Below are 17,175 nucleotides of genomic sequence, written 5' to 3' on the forward strand. Positions count from 1 at the left end.
AGCGACATGCCTTGAGCCAGTGAAGCACAAACAAGGGCATTAGTAGCACGTGACGACAAACCCCAAACAAAAAGCAGAGAGTTATTTGCACAACACAGTGAGTGACCTAACTGTTATCTTGGACGTGGCATGTACGAAACACTTACTTAAGTAAGTCTGGCACTGAGACTGTAAACATACACCTGTAGTTTGGTTAGCTCTCCTGTAGGACCTGAGCCTCATAACTTCTCATCAGTCTCTTTCTGTCACCCGTGTTCGCTGTCCCTCTTGTGCCAGTGTCGGCCTGCTCCTGTGCAAAGATGCTGCCATTTGTATTTGTATCGAGTATCAGTTTCATTTCATTTTGTTGGTATAGCGAATAGCTTTCTGAGCCTAAGCAAACTTTGGACACACAAGATACAAATGCATGCACTGTAAACACTACTGTCACAGTCCCTGACTCAACCCTTTGTGCTACTCCACTTCCTGTATAACCTTTGGCCCTACTGAGGAATATAAATGTCGCTTGAATTACCAGTAGTGTAAGAGTTTAACCATTGTTTGTATAGTAGTCACCTACTGTAGAAAACATACCACCAAACCACCTGAGCACGCCAACTGTCTTTGCATCCTCATCATCGTATTACACTTGTCTATGAAGCAGATATGTCTCGAAATCAAAATATGTCTCATTTTAAACGAGTGCCTGCAGACAAAGTAAGTGGAATCTGGAGCCAGACGCTAACTGGATTTGCATACTGGGATGAAACAGAATCAATGTGAAGGCTAAGCCGTAAAGTTAAAGTCTATCTCAGATCTAACTGGGTCTATAAAATCTTTTTAGTGGCTACACCATTAAAGAAAAAAGCACGAAAACATCTGTTTTTTAAGTGGAGAGCAATTTCACCATAAAGATTCCTGGCTGGGAGGGCGGAGTGATTATAAAGCTCAGCCACCTACTGTATGTGTGCGTAACTTGCACTTTGATTGGGTGTAATCAATCTCAGGGCGATGAGTTGGTTTCCCTTTAGTGCAAACAGGACAATGCTCAGGAGCAATTCAATAAATGGTAAATGGCCTGTATTTGTATAGCGCTTTTCTAGTCCCTAAGGACCCCAAAGCGCTTTACACAACCTGTCATCCACCCATTCACACACACATTCACACACTGGTGATGGCAAGCTACAATGTAGCCACAGCCACCCTGGGGCAATAGCAAAAAGATCTCTGATGTGGTTTCATACATGTATGTGTGTTTAATGGGTGTGTGCAAGCCTGCCTGTGGGCCATCTCCTAAGGCACCGTAGTGCAAAAGAAAGGGACCTTGTTGTCTAGTGCACATCAAAAGACTCCCTGTTTCACCACCTTGCCATTAAATTTATATTGACAGATAGCAAAAAATGAGCACCACCTCCTCCTCTCCTGGATTCTGTCCTTACTACTCTTGCTTTATTCTTCAGAAATACATAATAGTGGCAAAAAGTGGAATGTACATTCACTCTTATGCTGACTTTGAGGTTATGGATCCCTGTCTGTGTGGGACACAAATAGGTCTTTCCATTTGACCTGATCTACCACCCCCACATACCACATTTGGGGAATGTACTCTGGAATTCTTCCTGCAGTCCAAACATATTGGCAGTTTATTTTTAACAGCAGTTCTTGTTATAGATGCCCTATGCCCCATGTTATTATATGTTTCTTACATACCGTCATACCATGCTAAAGAGCTGATCATAGAACACTTGAGACTGTCACTGAGCGTGTTTTACTCCACTGTAATTACAGACCTGGACTGAGAAAGCATCGCTGAAGAAGACAAGTAGTTGACGCCACTAGGAGCTATTTTTTGATATTATGTTATATGTAAAGTAAAAAATAGCTAATTAATACCACATTAGGTCATAAACATGCCATAGGTGCCTTATAAACATTATTACTAACATCCATCCATTTTCTTCTGCTTATCTAATTCAGGGTCATGTTTGGGCTGGAGCCTATCCCACCCCGTTCAGGTCACCGGTCTATCACAAGGCTAACACAGAGAGACAGACAACCATTCACCTTCACGGCCAATTTAGAGTCACCAATTAACTTAACATGCATATCTGTGGAGTGTGAAAGGAAGCCAGAGTACCCAAAGAGAACCTATATAGACATGAAGAGAACATGCAAACGCCACACAGAAAGGCCTCAGCTGGCTGGTGGACCTGAACCCAGAGCCTTCTTGCTGTGCGGTGATGATAAACATTCTGTTTTATCTAGTCTAACAGGTCTTTGTTGTACACCTTGACACATAGCCGAACATTTTAAAACACATCTCTCTCTTTGGTAAGTTGCCAAGGTTCCCCTTGCATTAAAAAACAAAGGAAAACTATTCAAAATCATCATATATGATAAGTAGGAAAATACATGCTAACTTTGTTGTCAAAAGTGGAATGGGCCTAAAAAGACAATGTAGTTTTTAAGTTGAAAAAACTGTCAACTATAGATATTTCAGAGTCATAACTATTGGAGAATTTAAAGCTAATGTTGTTAGGAGGTTGTGTTTTTTGCTGATGCAGCTATGCTGTTAGAAATAACAAATTTCTCACTTCATTTTCATTCATCTCAAACTGCTGGAGAGCGAGTTTGAACTGACAGCTAAACATTCATGGGAACCAGCTCTTCCTGTGGCTTTTGGATCTGTGCCTAAACAATGAGTTTACCCAAGAGGTTATTTGGAAACTCCATTTTGGGGCTGTAAACTTTGTCTTTCAATATAGGCTCAGTCAAAAATGTTATAGTCAGACCGTTCCATTGTTCCATTTGGAACCAGTTTAGGTGTTGTTTAGCTCTCCAAACAGCTTTAAAGACAACCCAAATGCTCATAATTCATAGTCCAACACCTCTGCTAGAATCATTTAAAGACCCATAGATTAACAACACCTTTGTATCTTTACAGCAGATAACGGAAAAGTTTAATCTATCTATAAAAACCCTTTTTTGGTGCCCACAAATTTATAGTCTTATTAATAGAACTAGGAATAAGACCAGCAAAGATCTAACACAGGATCCTTCCTCAAGAAAGCTGAAGAACCGTTCCTAAAGAGTTCTCTTACGAGAAAGCTAGTTCAGACCATATTAAAAAATAATGGCAGTCACTCCAAATATTTACTTTCAAGCTCCTCAGAACTGTACAAATTTTGCCTAACACGCTGTATTTACATGTATGTCTGCACCTGTTTCAGTAAATCATGTGCAAATAGTAAAATATAAGGAGCTGAGAGGTGTCTCAAGAATTTTACACAGTACTGTGCGTAAGTTCAAATTCACTCCCTGCACTTAGACTCCTTAAATTCCATCAAATCAGTTTAGGGAGGTGGATCTGAGAGAAGAAATGTCTCAGGAACTCCGGGAAGCTGCATTAAGTAATACACGTAAGTTCTTCATCTGTGCGATAGCATCATACAGATACTGCTCTCACGTCACAAAGGTTAGGCTCTCTATAATCTATTAATGTGGACCCAACATGTGACAGATGTCACCAGTGTACACTTTGGTCTTGTCACACTTCCCAACCCTACTGGGAGGAAATGTATCGATCATTATCAAAGGTCAGGAAAATTGATTAACTTTAACTGTATAACTGCATTATTTGGTGTAATTCCAGCCTCTTTCTTCTTCCCTGTTGGTGGCTTTTGTAGCCTTGGTACCCTTCCCTCCAAATGGCTGATATTGTTTAAGTTGGTGGCTTTATCTCTTCTGCACTGCCCACACCATTGTTCATTATTACTGGCTTGATCAGATTGTATTGCTGTATTCATATGTTTTTCTCTTTAGTTTATTTTTTTATTTTTTGGAAAATGCTGGAAAATATTAATAAACAGATTTTAGACACACATAAAAAGGTAGATATAAATTTATTGAATAGTTGATTACTGTTGGCAGCTGAAGGAAGCTGGAGACACACTGATAAGACATGTAATGTATGTGGTTTTTCATCCCAACTGCCAACTCTCTCAAAACCACAGAGGCACAGTCCTAAACTTTTGAACTTTCAGTCAACGTTATCTTCCCCCAGCATTTTGCAAGTAACCGGCTACAAGGAGGGAAGCACGATAAGATAGACGAGTGCAGCGACTAACCGAAGTTCAGGAATTGAGCAGAAAGAACAGTACTCTTTAATGTGGAGGAGACAAGAGTCTCATGGGTCATTTGTGCTATTGACTAGCTACCATAACAATTCATAGCATAGATCTGTGAATCCAATACTTTGCATTCTCAATAGACAGCAGAATGGGTGGCTAATAGAGAGATGCAGAGGTCGAGAAACAATACTGCAGTCTTTCCTGCTGAATCACAGTGGGCTGATGATGACTGGGAGTTACAGTATGCAGTTTCGTCTGTCTTAAAGCCAAACTTATTAGATTTCTGTTTTATTTATTTATATATCTGGCAACAAAGGAACAAGGTTCAGCTTCTCACAGCATATGAGTCAAGCTTCTGTTTGAATTTATACAAATACAAACTATGACCCTAAAACTTCCCATTTACAAACCAGAGTGATGAAAGACACCACGTGAATCAGGACCATATGATTTTGGACATGTCAGCTGACACATGCCTTTGAGAGATTTTAATATAGACATGAGATTGATTAAGAGTTTCCTTTTATGAGCAATGAAATAATGAAATTTCTGCAAACAGTGCGATTTTAGGGGATTTTGCAACTTGGCAAAAGGTTAGTATGCCATATGATGGCAACGATAAAGCTACTTTGGGATGATTTTAATTAAACCACCCACTTATAATTATCATTAACTGGTTCATTTAAACCTGACCATGTTGTGTGTTTATTGTGGGTTTTCCTTTATGTGATAGAGCAGTTTGCTCCTTAGCTGTCATCTCCCATGTATAGTTTAATTAAAGTGTGATGACAACTCAGGGGTTGAGACTAGGTTACAATTTATCAGCACACAAACAGACGGACTGTATTTACCTCTCATCACTCTTTCTGCTTCCTGTTTCCTGCATTTGTGTTCCTACCATCCTCCTGTTCCATCTTTACTTAGATTGTCTGTCAGTTCTTCACTCACACGTGACCTGCATGGCTCTATTTTATGGGTATGATAGTTACTAGATCATATGTGATCTTTTAAATTTAATAACTGTTAACATCTGGGCAGACTGGGGGTAGAAGAGCTGGATGGTCCAACAACAATATTGCTGCAGCAGGAAGAGAGCTATTAAACTGCAGCGACTAATAGTGACACTTCACATGCTGATTACACAAACGAGGCACTTTTGGCCAACAGCTGCCACAACCTGAAACACAAGGCAGGAGGCCTGTTCCCAAGTGACTCAACAGTGACGCAGATAGGCCCCCCCGACCCTTAAGGAGCATCAGCTGTATCCACTGTCTCACAGAAAATCTGAAAGATGTCTGCTGTGAGTATAAGCCATGTATTCATTCCAGTTAATGCTTGAGTCAAGATAAGTGAAAGAAAGCAGCCTCTTAGACTAACTTACCGTCGTCAAGAAGAAGATTGCTGTGGGTCAAAGCTCGCCTTCTGTTTTGCACTTTTTAGGATCTATTATGGTAGAACAAAAAATTTCTTTGCTGCCATCTGGATGGAGTTACTGTAACTCAATCATGTCTAGTTTCTAGATCCATGTCCTTGGGCTGATGTCCTATCTATGGTTTTGGTATGTGCTAACGTGAAGCTATGCGAAGCCATGTTAGTGACAGAGATGAAATGTTAGGAGCTGATTCCAAATGTAACATTATTCAGTATCTCACTCTGAATGTTTGCTATGTGGCTCTTCCCAGAGTGCTTGGCTTCAACCCCAGCAAACGGAGTAAACTTAACACTCCCGTGTCCTTTCAGCCCACTGATTGTCAGTCTTTTACAAACATTGACATATAAGGGATGGGAATGAGGAGGGCCTACACGGCTGCGCTACGGTTTTAACGAGACCTCTCCTCTGAATGTCACTGTAAACCATTATTGTTGACCATTTCACAGCTCATACAATCAGAGTTCAGGCCTGATAACCAGAGCTACTCTGGGTTAAATACACAGCAGATATCAGTGACACATACCAAAACAATCACAACATGCAAAGAGGTACTTGATGCAACTCAGGCTAATCATGTCAAAAACTTGGATTCAAGGAGTCCCAAAGCTCTGACTAAGAGCAGCACTTGATCTGCTCCTCTAACTGTCCCACCTCATTTTCATGTGAGTGTGAGGAACAAATATAGCAGAATCCAGGAAGTGCAAGCTAAGTGTTGAAGAATAGAAAGTGGACACTGACAGGGGGTTATGGGAGGTCAGTTACACCCTAAGCTACTCCACCAACCTGCTAATGTGAGGAAAGTTTGATAAGTTTGTGCTGCCCAGCCAAGAAGCTAGTGCAAACGTCTTTTAATGTTTGGAAGAGGAATTTTATTAGAAATGATGCTTTTAACATGTACAACGAAGGGCAGAATCAATCAAAAAGAACTGCCTTTCTAAATGATCGTAGTATTTACTGGTTACCTTGTATCTCTGTAATTCTGCCCTGAACACGATCCAGAGGGAGAAAGAGATAAGGCCATCAATTTATACTGTATAATATTTTCATGGTTAACTCCCTGAATATATTTCTTTGAATTACGCTCGTTACAACACACACGTTTATAGAACTGACCAAAGTGCATACTTTTAACATCAGGGGTCCTTGTTCAGGGTGGAACACCATCACACTCCCACTGGATATGAGTCACGTCAAACAGAGGAGAGCCCCAGATGCTATCTCTCACTTGTGGTGTGCTGAGCATGACCATCCACACTTTCATGCACGCAGTGAGTCACAGCGCGTAGTTCATGACTACCAGAGGGAGAAGGCCCACGCTACATCACATTACAAAACATTACAACCGAGTCTGTCACTCTGACTCCCGTGGTTTCCAAGGAAACGTTGCTTTTCATTGCCTTACAGTGTTGTACCACAAACACATAAGCTATTACATACGATATATGACCAGAAAAAGGTCTTTATTTATTTATCATTTGTTTAGATTCCTTGTATAAACAAGAAATGAACGTAAATTAAGAAAAAAACAACTAATGTCTTGCAATTCTTGGACAATTGTGCTTGATTTTCAAATAAATCCCCTTATTATTTAATGATATAAACTATAAATATGCCAAAAAAGAAAGTTTCAGATGTCTTATTACATTACTTATAAATATCTACAATATGGAACGCCAAATTAATTTCCTAATACCTAATACAACAAAAGATGAAAGAGAAACCTCGAAATCACATAGTTGCTGTTAGTTACCACGACAGCCAAACAATTACTACCAGGTTACTACACACAGTAAGTTAGTAACTAAGGCAACCCATGGCATTACGCATAGCGCGTCTATATTGGGAACACTGGCTGTGAACCAGAGGGTCACTCCATGACGCAGCGACGCACGCAGGGCGTTGTTCTTCCATAATGAGACTTTATAACAGAACGTCAGTCCTGGCATCAATCTAGTCTGAGAGCGACTTTTAGAACAGAGGACTACCGCTGTCGGACTCTTTTTCGGGCAAACTTGCTTTTGCTTCTCTTTTTGTGGACATACAAGCTCTACGCTCGAAGTAAGTGGACTTTGCTTTTTTCTAAACTTAGTTACGTTCAGGCGCACTCAGGCAGTTCCGGCGGATTAAAGGGAGAAACGAGATTTTCCCCGCGCAGACTGCTTCATTGCGCGTACACACAGACACGGGGGAATTGAGCTGTCACCGCAAATAAACTGGCATTAAGTTTAGCATATTAATTTCAACTATAGACAGAATTAATAAGCCTTTGTCTAATCGTGTTTCCTTCGCTTTGTTTTAACAAGTCATTTTGCTACCCGAAAAAAACCGAATATAACTGAAATAAATGCAGTTTTGTAAATGATATATGGCGGATTTAAGGAGTTTCAAAGAAAAAAAAGACGTATTATTATTTTATTTATTTATTTATTTATTTTTGCTTAAAAAAGCCAAGATTTTGTGTTGTTTGGAACAAGTTAAAGCAAAAAGGGTCCCTCCTGAGATAATCTTTAAAGTTTAATCATATTGACAAACTTGCTGTTACACTGGCTGTGACTCAAAGGCACCATACCTCTGACTATATGAAGAATATCGTTAATTATTTACCGTCTTTTGAAACTGATGTTATGGAAGGATCCTGTCATCTCAAACAGACAGGCTGAGATAAAATTTCTTAAAAGGCTGTCCGCGTTGAACGTGCTGCAGCGACACACCCATATCCCACCAATCTGACATCCACACAAATACACACACGTACATTGACCGTCTGATTGTCTCCTCTACTCACTGCTTTCCAGATCATCTGTAAAGATGCTGCTCCTGCTACTTGGAATCATCTTCCTGCACCTCGCTGCTCTGGTTCTCCTCTTTGTGTCAACAATTGTCAGCGTGAGTGAAAATGACATGTTTACCCATGTCTCTGTTTGTTCAGATGTCATAGTGAGCATGCACACAGAGCAGGAGCAATTAGAAAGGCATGCATGTGCACTCAGTATCCTGAAGATATAAGATATCGTGGAGGATTACATGCAAACTGACTCTCTTGGAGCCGTTATGGATGTTTTACCTCCACCACTAAACATAAAATAATTATTATTCAACTTATTTATGTGTGTCTTAGGAATAGAACTATGCCAATGAGATCTATTTCTCTTATTGACTGAGTTGTATGTTGTTGCCACCAGGTATGGACAACAGGTGAATCTACCACATCAGACCTATGGATAAACTGTACTACCTCTGGATGTATCCCAGCATCAACTGGAGGTCAGATACCAGCCTCACTTATATTTTGCTGTTTGCCTTTAAACTGTTTGTTGACAATACAGTGGCTGGGGAATTTACTGGGAATTTACATGCTGCTCTGTTCTCTCTGAAGCTCAGTTTTAAACTTGCTTTACTTTAAAAATCCATCATTTACCTACCCTATGGTGTGGGTGTGTCACAGTTACTCTGGAACTGTGGTGCCATCTAGGGCAGAGAATGTGGCAGTGCTGTTTTGAAGTGCTAGCTGATAGGCTGCCACTGTATAAATAGTCGTGGTGCGATGTCCATATTCAGGTCTCGTGTTGGGAGTCCATAGTAACAGAGCTGTGGAGAATCAGGGTGGGGCTGCAAAGAGTATTTAAAGTTTTAAATCTATGTGCGTGTGTGTTTGAAACCAGGGAAACCTTGGACCACCGTGAGCAGAACATAGCATGCTGATAGTGGGTCACGCCCAGAGTAAGATCTTAGTGTCCCGTGTTAGCTTGCAGGGATCATTAGGACAATTTAAGGCAGCAGGTGCAGCGTTAGGAGATTTATGTACACAAAGTCAGACACTGGATGCTTTAATTAGAAATACTGATATTCATATTGATAGTAGACACTAAATACAAATATTTTACAATGTCAAAACAGTCAAAGAGTGATATATTTTCCTCTTCATGAATGTTCACTCTGCATCAGCTGTATGTTTTGCTACTAAAAGTGCCGTCACAGTGCTGCAAGAGCTGCTGGCTGTAGCTGGCTGATGTCATTTGTCTAGTATGAGCTGCGTTCAGCCAGTGTGTATTTTGTCAGGGGCAGCAGTGGTTGCACACTCTGCCAGGTAGTTTGATGGTGCAGTCAGTTTGTTTGACTTGCTTTCACTGGTGCACTGACGCAGAGTGTTTATTTAACAAGGCGCGTGTGCCGTTCCCAGGTCTTTGCTTTGGCTTTGAGAGATGGAAGATAGTGGTCTGCTCGCACGTTGGGGCCAAGCCTGCGTTCAAAAGAGCTTTTGGAAGCTTTGCTGAGCAATCAACTTTCCTCTGAACCAAATCATAATCATGGGCATCACAGTTATTTTTAGGGAATTTCTAAACCTTCAGTGTTGCCATGAAAAAAAGAAAAGAAAAACACACACACACACACTGTGTGATGCCACAGTTATCAAATGCTGAGTGAGTTAAACATCACGTGCTTGCAGCCAGGAAAATTACTTCACAAAATTTACTTGCTCTAAATTTAGCGGTCGAGGAATGTCTGCTGCCCCAGCACAGACCTACACCACATAAACAAGTGAGGGAATACTACAGCAGTTTTATTTTTGCTGTTTACTGTTTTGGGAAAAGCTTCAACAGTTACTTTCCTGTTTTGAATTTCAGCAGAATCCTTTAGTTGCTCTTCCTGGAAGTTATTTCCGTAATAATAATGAACCCAGACCCAGTTTATGTTCATTTTTGAATGCGAGTCCCTCTTGGGTTTCTGTGTTATTTTGAACCGTGAAGCACGCCTCATGCCGGGAAATGCGCGATGTCACTGTTTCCTACTACTGGTCGGGAAAGAAGGAAGGAAGGAGGGCTGGAGGGCTGTTTATTAGAAATCAGTGTACTGTCGCTGCATTCACAAAATGTTATCACAGATTTATATATAACATTTGAAAACACGGTTATCATAGTGGAATCTAATTGTTGCGTGGGTGTGGTATCAAGCTGGCGACATTTTATGGATGGAGATTTGCAATGTGTCATGTTTCTTCCCATATCTCATCTATGAGCCAGTGGTCCTCGGGACATTCTCTGCTGCTGCCATTGTAGGAAACCTGACTCCGAGCTGGTAACTCTATGTAGTCATCATGCAGTTTCACCAGAAAAACTGTGATTGTTTTTTAAACGGCCACAGAATAAAATGCATGAAATGTGTTACAGGGTAATGAATTGTTGTAATGCTGAGTTAAAATGCGGTCAGTTAAAGTGAAAAACATCACACAAAGTAAGCTGTTTTATTGCTTAATCATCCTTGTTGTTCTTGAGAACGAGCACTAATAAATTATGCACTGTGCCTTTTTTCACTTTGTAAGTGCGCCTCCATTAAAACCGCAATATGCCTCTTATTTAAAAAAAGTAAGAGAATCAATAAATCACAGATGTATGAGAATTTTGAAGTAGACAAATCCATATATTTCAATGTCAAACCTTCGCAGAGGCATGCATAGAGATTGAGTTATATTAAAGAAATACATATTTTAAAGACTTATCTGGAGTACTTGCAGGCGTCAGGACTGGACAGCAGCTAGTGAGTGGCATTTGCAACTTATGCCAATACACACAGATCTAGGGAGATAAGAGCACAAAAATAGAAATAGTAAATGTGACTAAAGCGAAAGACTAAATAAGTATATAGAGGAAGGGAAAGCGCGAGTGCTTCAGGAAACCTGTGGGGCAGGAAGTGAGGTAAGGTGAAACCTGATAGGGCCCGATGGGGTAGGAAGTAAGCATGGAAAACCATCAGTCAAGAAATAGACACTGCTTGGAAGTCCAATGATTCCTGGAATGGCAGCACGAGTAAAACGCAAAAACACACAACCATACATGGAGATTGAGCACCAGTAGAGTAGATGGTGCATGGTGGACTCTGTCAATACAGGTGTCTAATGGGTTAATAGCTTCTAGAAGCCTGGCCTTGGAGGAAAAATCAATATGGCACATTTAGTCATAGGTCCTACTGTGAGGGGCTCACAGAGCTTTTAGAAATAAGATACCTAGGTTTCATTGTTAAGGATCCATTATAGATTCCCAGAAGTCAACAATGCCAGGGCTTCCTCATTATGTTTTATTTGTGAGGATGCTTAAATTCAGCAGGGGCACAGTACAACAGTACACTTTGGGTTTGGATTTTTTTCATTTCTGTCTTCTCATCCTGTTGTGTGTTCATTAAGTCAATCAAACATCTATTATGCTCTGGTTCATGATGACTGGCGTGCTGTTGCTGACAGGACTCTCTCTCTCTTTTCAACTCCCCTCTCTCCCCTGCAGAGTGGATTCAGTCGGTCCAGGCTGTCATGATCCTATCCATCATCTTCAGCTGCCTGTCTCTCTTCCTCTTCTTCTGCCAGCTCTTCACTTTGCAGAAGGGTGGACGCTTCTTCCTCACTGGAACCTTCCAGATCCTTGCCAGTGAGTTCATCACCCTTAACACATTCACATAATTTTTATATTACGTGAGTAAATATAATAAAAATGTATTTAAAAAATTAGGCATTTCATTGATAACAGTACCAACCAAATAAATCAGCTTTTTTTTTTTCAATTTTGAGAAGCTGAAAAATTGAAATCTTCTTTATTTTCCCAAGAATGACTAATATACATGGTCACTGAAATGTTTTAGAACACCGCAGTTCTTTTTTTAAAATTGAAATTTAAACAGCTCTCATCAAATGTGTCCCAACTTTCATTGACTACTTATAACCTCATCGATCCACGTGTAGGGTAGCATGAGTATTGTACTGCAAAAAGATGTGTGTTGCTATAAAAATTGCAAGTAAAAGGCAAATAACAAAGGAAGAGAGACAGAAGATCATAATGCTTGAAAGTGTAGGTTGTTCCTGTCAGAGAAATGGTGAAGAAACTCAATGTGTCAGTGAGTACAGTCACCTTCACCATTAAAAGGCACTCAGAAACTTGGAGAAACTCTGACAGGAAGTTGAGTCATCAGGTTGTGTGACAGCCAATTCACAAGACCACAGCTTTAAATGTTCAGTTCAAGAGTAATCGTGGTAAGCAAGTCTCATTTTTGACTGTAAAGAGAAGGCTTTAAGTTGAAGGTTTGACGGGTTGAGCTGCAGCAAGAAAGCCATTGCTAAGATGCCAGAATAAGAAAAAAAGGGCTTGCCTGATCCATGAAACACAGCCAATGGACTACTGAAGACTGGAAGAAGGTGTCATGGACTGATGAATCAAGATTTGAAATCTTTGGTTGATCAGCCAAGATTTTCTTTACACCGTCACGTAAGCAAAAGGATGGTTCCCCAACATGTGACATCAAATGTCAAACATGAAGGAGGAAGCGTGATGGTCTGGGGCTGTTTTGCTGGATCCAGAGTCAGTGACTTGCATAGAGTAACCAAAATGGCTACCATAGCATTCTGCCATGCAGTGCCCTCTGGGAAGTGCATGCAAACTTTTGACTGGTAGTCTAGCTTCCGCACTACTCTGACCTGCATTAATAACACAGCAACACCTGGGTAGTCTCAAAAGGTGCTACTCATACAGTACAAATCCACCACCACCACCAAGAAACCGTTAGTGGATGCTCACTTTCCATGTTCTATTGGAGAGAATCAGATTTAGGTATGAGCCAGTTACTAATGGTTTTTATACTCCCCTTGTTCATTGTACTCCATGCCCTTTGGCCAGAGAGCATCTCTACTGCAAGTCCATTGTGTTCTCTCTTGGCAGCCCTTTACAAAATCCCAGGTTTTCTCTCCACGGTGCCAGCACATTGCCTGGCACCCAGTTGCCCACTCAACCAAACAGGAATGACACTGGGAACACTGCCAGCCGCGCAGTGTTCAAATGTCAGTAAGGCTGGCGGTGGGAGGTGTGGCGTGGGAGGATGGGGGGGTCTGACAAACAGATCGTGCCATGTCAGACAAGGTTGGTCGGTGGGCAGAGCTGGAAAAGCTTACATAGGCCACAATGGGGTTCAACAAGCATGAAAAAGTGTGATGTAATGCGGGGGAATGCCTTCTGGGAAACTGACCTGCTCGTTACTGCCGCCAAGCAGGGTTCAGCCCAGGACACAAGACACACAGAAACCTGATCTAACACTAAGATGATTATGGCCAGTATTATTAAAAAGTCACCTTTTCCCGCTTGCAGGTTTGTTTGTGATGAGCGGAGCCATCATCTACACGGTGATGAGTCCAGAATGGGTGCCGGAGGGAAATTCATTTGGCTACTCCTACATCCTGGCGTGGGTGGCCTTCCCCTTGGCGCTGATCAGCGGACTCATCTATGTCATCTTGAGGAAGCGAGAATGAGCCGTCACTCCATCCCACTGTTCCCAGTAACACCCCCCCCCCCCGCCCAACTGCAAGTGCTATCAGTACCCCTCTGAAGTATAACTCGTGACGCCCAACTACCAGTGGAGCCACCAGGCCAAAACACCAAGTTCACAGAAGGGGGGATTAATACCAAAAATCAAACCAAAACACGAAAACACCAATACTGTCTCAGTTTAAAGATGTATATAGTATCTATGGTTTAAAACATATTTATAACACTTTTTACATATATGTACATAGTTTTTGTGTTGCTCTGTCAATGGATACTATGAGCTTTATTTTAGCTGATTAAGTGCCTCAGTCTTTGTTTGTAATGATGAAATAATTATAGACTATTTTTGTTGTGGGATTTTTTTTTTTTTTTTTTGCCTTTTTTGTTTTGGTAATTGCCAAGTAATAAGTAAGAGAGAAAAAAAAGTGTTTCTTGAAGTATACTAACCAAAGTGCATGTATAGAAATAGAGAGGTTAATTAAGCATTTTCGACGGGGTTGCTTTACAAAAGAGAGTGGTAACATCCATGGATGTAGCATAGCCATGAATATGGATTTGGTCCTTTTCTATTTGTGAATTTGCAAGTTTAAGTGTATTTGTTTTCAGTCTTTTTTCCATTTCTTACTTTCAACAAAAGATGGTGCTATGTATTTATCATTCCTATTACTGATAGCAATCATTTACAGCAGAGTTGCTTTGTTATTGTTTAGAGTCAAACAGCTTGCCATTAATTAAAGTGAGACTCAGCCAGCGGTGCACTTCTACATCTAGTGCCGGGCTGCTTCTTTAGGGAACACAGCCGATTTCACTTTGCAGTGTCTGATTATTTTTTTCCCCCTTTTATCAGCTACTGTAAACGGCGGATAAACACGGTTGGGGTGGTGCACTAATGTAATCGAAAGTCATTTAGAATGGAATGTCAGTATTATTCTGCGAGTTTATAGTCTGATCACAGAGAAAGAACTTTAAATAAGCTTTTATTTTTATTCTTGCCTTAATTTTCCATCATTCTGATGTTTGTGTTCGCCTCGCGCGTATGGCTGTTCAATTCTCAAGAAGTCTTTGTAGAAAAGTATCAGAAAGAGCATAATCACTGTGGGGCATTATACCGAAAGGAAGAAGTTATACATTTAACGCTACTAGAATAAATGCCACCAAGTTGAAGCCATATAAAATATGAGATGATAGGAAAAACATGACTGAAATATTAACTCTATTAAGTGATAAAAGGACAGAGAGGTTTGCAGTAATGATACAACTGTCTGTTTCACATACTTGAAGTTTGACATGCTGCAGTCTCTGCCCACTGACGTTTAGATGGTTTTTTGTCTACTGTATAAAACCTTTACTGTTTATATGTTGTGCATAACAAATGTTTATGACAATCTAGCCTAAAACACTCACTTACTAAATAAAACTACTTTCACATTATCTAATATTGTGTATTCCACTGTTACAAGGGACTGTAACACTATATGCATGTAAAGTAAACCGTTACATTTTGCAGAAGTCATTTTGCTGTTTGCCCGTAAACTTTGAGACACACTTTTCTGAGCTCCAAAAGCTTAATGTGGAAAATGATGATTACTACCCATGTGTCGTGGCATATTTGCTATTACTGACGTGTGTGAAAACGTTTGAGATCAGTCGAAGACATCGGCAACTGAAACGCAGCCTGTAAATGTCTGTGTGCAATTTAGCCAGTCAAACCTAGGTTAGTGCGTGTGGTTGCAAATGCTGTATGCGACTTGTGTCACCCACACGGCGCACGATGCCAGCTATTCAAAACACGCAGATAGCGTTTCAGTGTATACTGTGTCTCTCGTGACATCAGACATAAGAGGACTGGGAGCATGTTCTGAACACTAATGAGAAAGCATCTGTCCTCCACTTGATGGCATCTCCTCTGAGATCCTCTCCCCTTCCAAAAAAGAACTACACTGTGTTGGATTCAAGTATTTCATTCTGAGCTTACACTAGATAATAGTCTGCTATGGTTTTTCAGCATGATGCTCTTCATTGGGTCCAGTTAGAAGAGACTGCCTCTAATGACAACTGCCCTCTTGATTATTTTGTGTAAAGCTGCCACTTTCAGCTGTGCTATGTTTACACCAAAACCAAATGCTCTTGATATTACCAAAAGCTACTTTGAATTTAACCATTAAAGGATGATTCTTGCCACCTTAATGGAGCTTACTGTGTCTTTCAGTCGCAGTGCACACATCTATAACATATCTAATCAATCTGAAGAACACTCAGCCGTTCTGACTAATGGAGTCTGAATATTCTGTTTCTATAACAGTCACTCCTCAGCTAGCACTTTTGCACTGAGCTGATGATGCGTCTAAATCTCCAGCAGTGAAAGAGTACACTCTAAAGAAAGATTCTTGTTGCAGGCTCAGGCGGTCACAGTCTCCTACTACTGCCCCCTCTGACATTCTAGCACTGGGTAAAATGGGAACACTGCATTCTGGTCTGCGAGCGTGTGGGTGTGTGTTGTTGTTGTTGTTTACAGACTGGGGAAGTCTCTGTGTGTGCAGATGTGCATACCACATTATACCATTCCAATGTATGATGTCATCATGGTGTACCCGGGCACATTTCAATTTCCTTAGGTCAATGTACATAGTTACAGGCTTAAAAATTTTGCATGTCCTGTGCAATACTGCCATCCAGTGGAAGCACACAGTAGCAAAGCCAACATTTACTATATGTCTCATACTAGATTAGCAAACACTGCCGCTGTGTGGTACAATTGGAGTACTGCACGTCATTTCACCATCTACCATTGAACCGAGAAGGGAGACCGACCGAAATAGCCTCTGGTGGGTGTGGCAGATCATATTCTTTTCTTAATGAAGTGTGTCAAACCTCGTTAACGCCTTATATGATGATTAAGGTTTGTCTGGAACTCAGCTTGTTTGTGACGGTACATCACTGCCATTAGTATGCATGTATGAGGTAGAGGGGGGTGATTCTGCCAACTAGTCTACTTTAGTCAGACTGATAAATGTGCCTCCTCCAAAGCCATTATGAAGCTTCTTCTGCACAAGACATCATCAGACGTAAAGGTAGAAGACAGATTACTCTTCTCCATTTGATAAAGTATTATTACCATTATTAATAATACAACAAAGCCAGATTCAAAAAAGAAATAGAGAGACTACAGACTGCAATTTAAATTCCTAAGCTCACAACAGAACTGACCAGTACTTCTTTACAAAAGAGATCTTTATTTTAAGGGACAGAGTTAAATGAAAATTTAAGTTAAAAAAGAAGAAGACAAAAACAAAGTAAAAAACAAACTAACAAAATCAAGTCAAGTCAAATGAGCAGA

The 17,175-nt window shown here is 40.6% G+C and overlaps 1 protein-coding gene across 1 annotated transcript; it reads left to right on the forward strand.

The window, feature by feature from the left end:
• Window positions 1–7,442: 7,442 nt before the first annotated feature.
• pmp22b (peripheral myelin protein 22b) lies at window positions 7,443–16,025 on the forward strand. Its single transcript, XM_004556700.4, has 5 exons — window positions 7,443–7,599; window positions 8,337–8,427; window positions 8,724–8,805; window positions 11,817–11,957; window positions 13,662–16,025. The coding sequence occupies exons 2-5, from the start codon at window positions 8,350–8,352 to the stop codon at window positions 13,820–13,822; spliced, it is 462 nt and encodes a 153-aa protein (XP_004556757.1). The 5' UTR covers window positions 7,443–7,599; window positions 8,337–8,349; the 3' UTR covers window positions 13,823–16,025.
• Window positions 16,026–17,175: the final 1,150 nt, after the last annotated feature.

This window comes from Maylandia zebra, linkage group LG8 (assembly GCF_041146795.1).
Source record: "Maylandia zebra isolate NMK-2024a linkage group LG8, Mzebra_GT3a, whole genome shotgun sequence".
NCBI classification, from domain to species: Eukaryota; Metazoa; Chordata; class Actinopteri; order Cichliformes; family Cichlidae; genus Maylandia; species Maylandia zebra.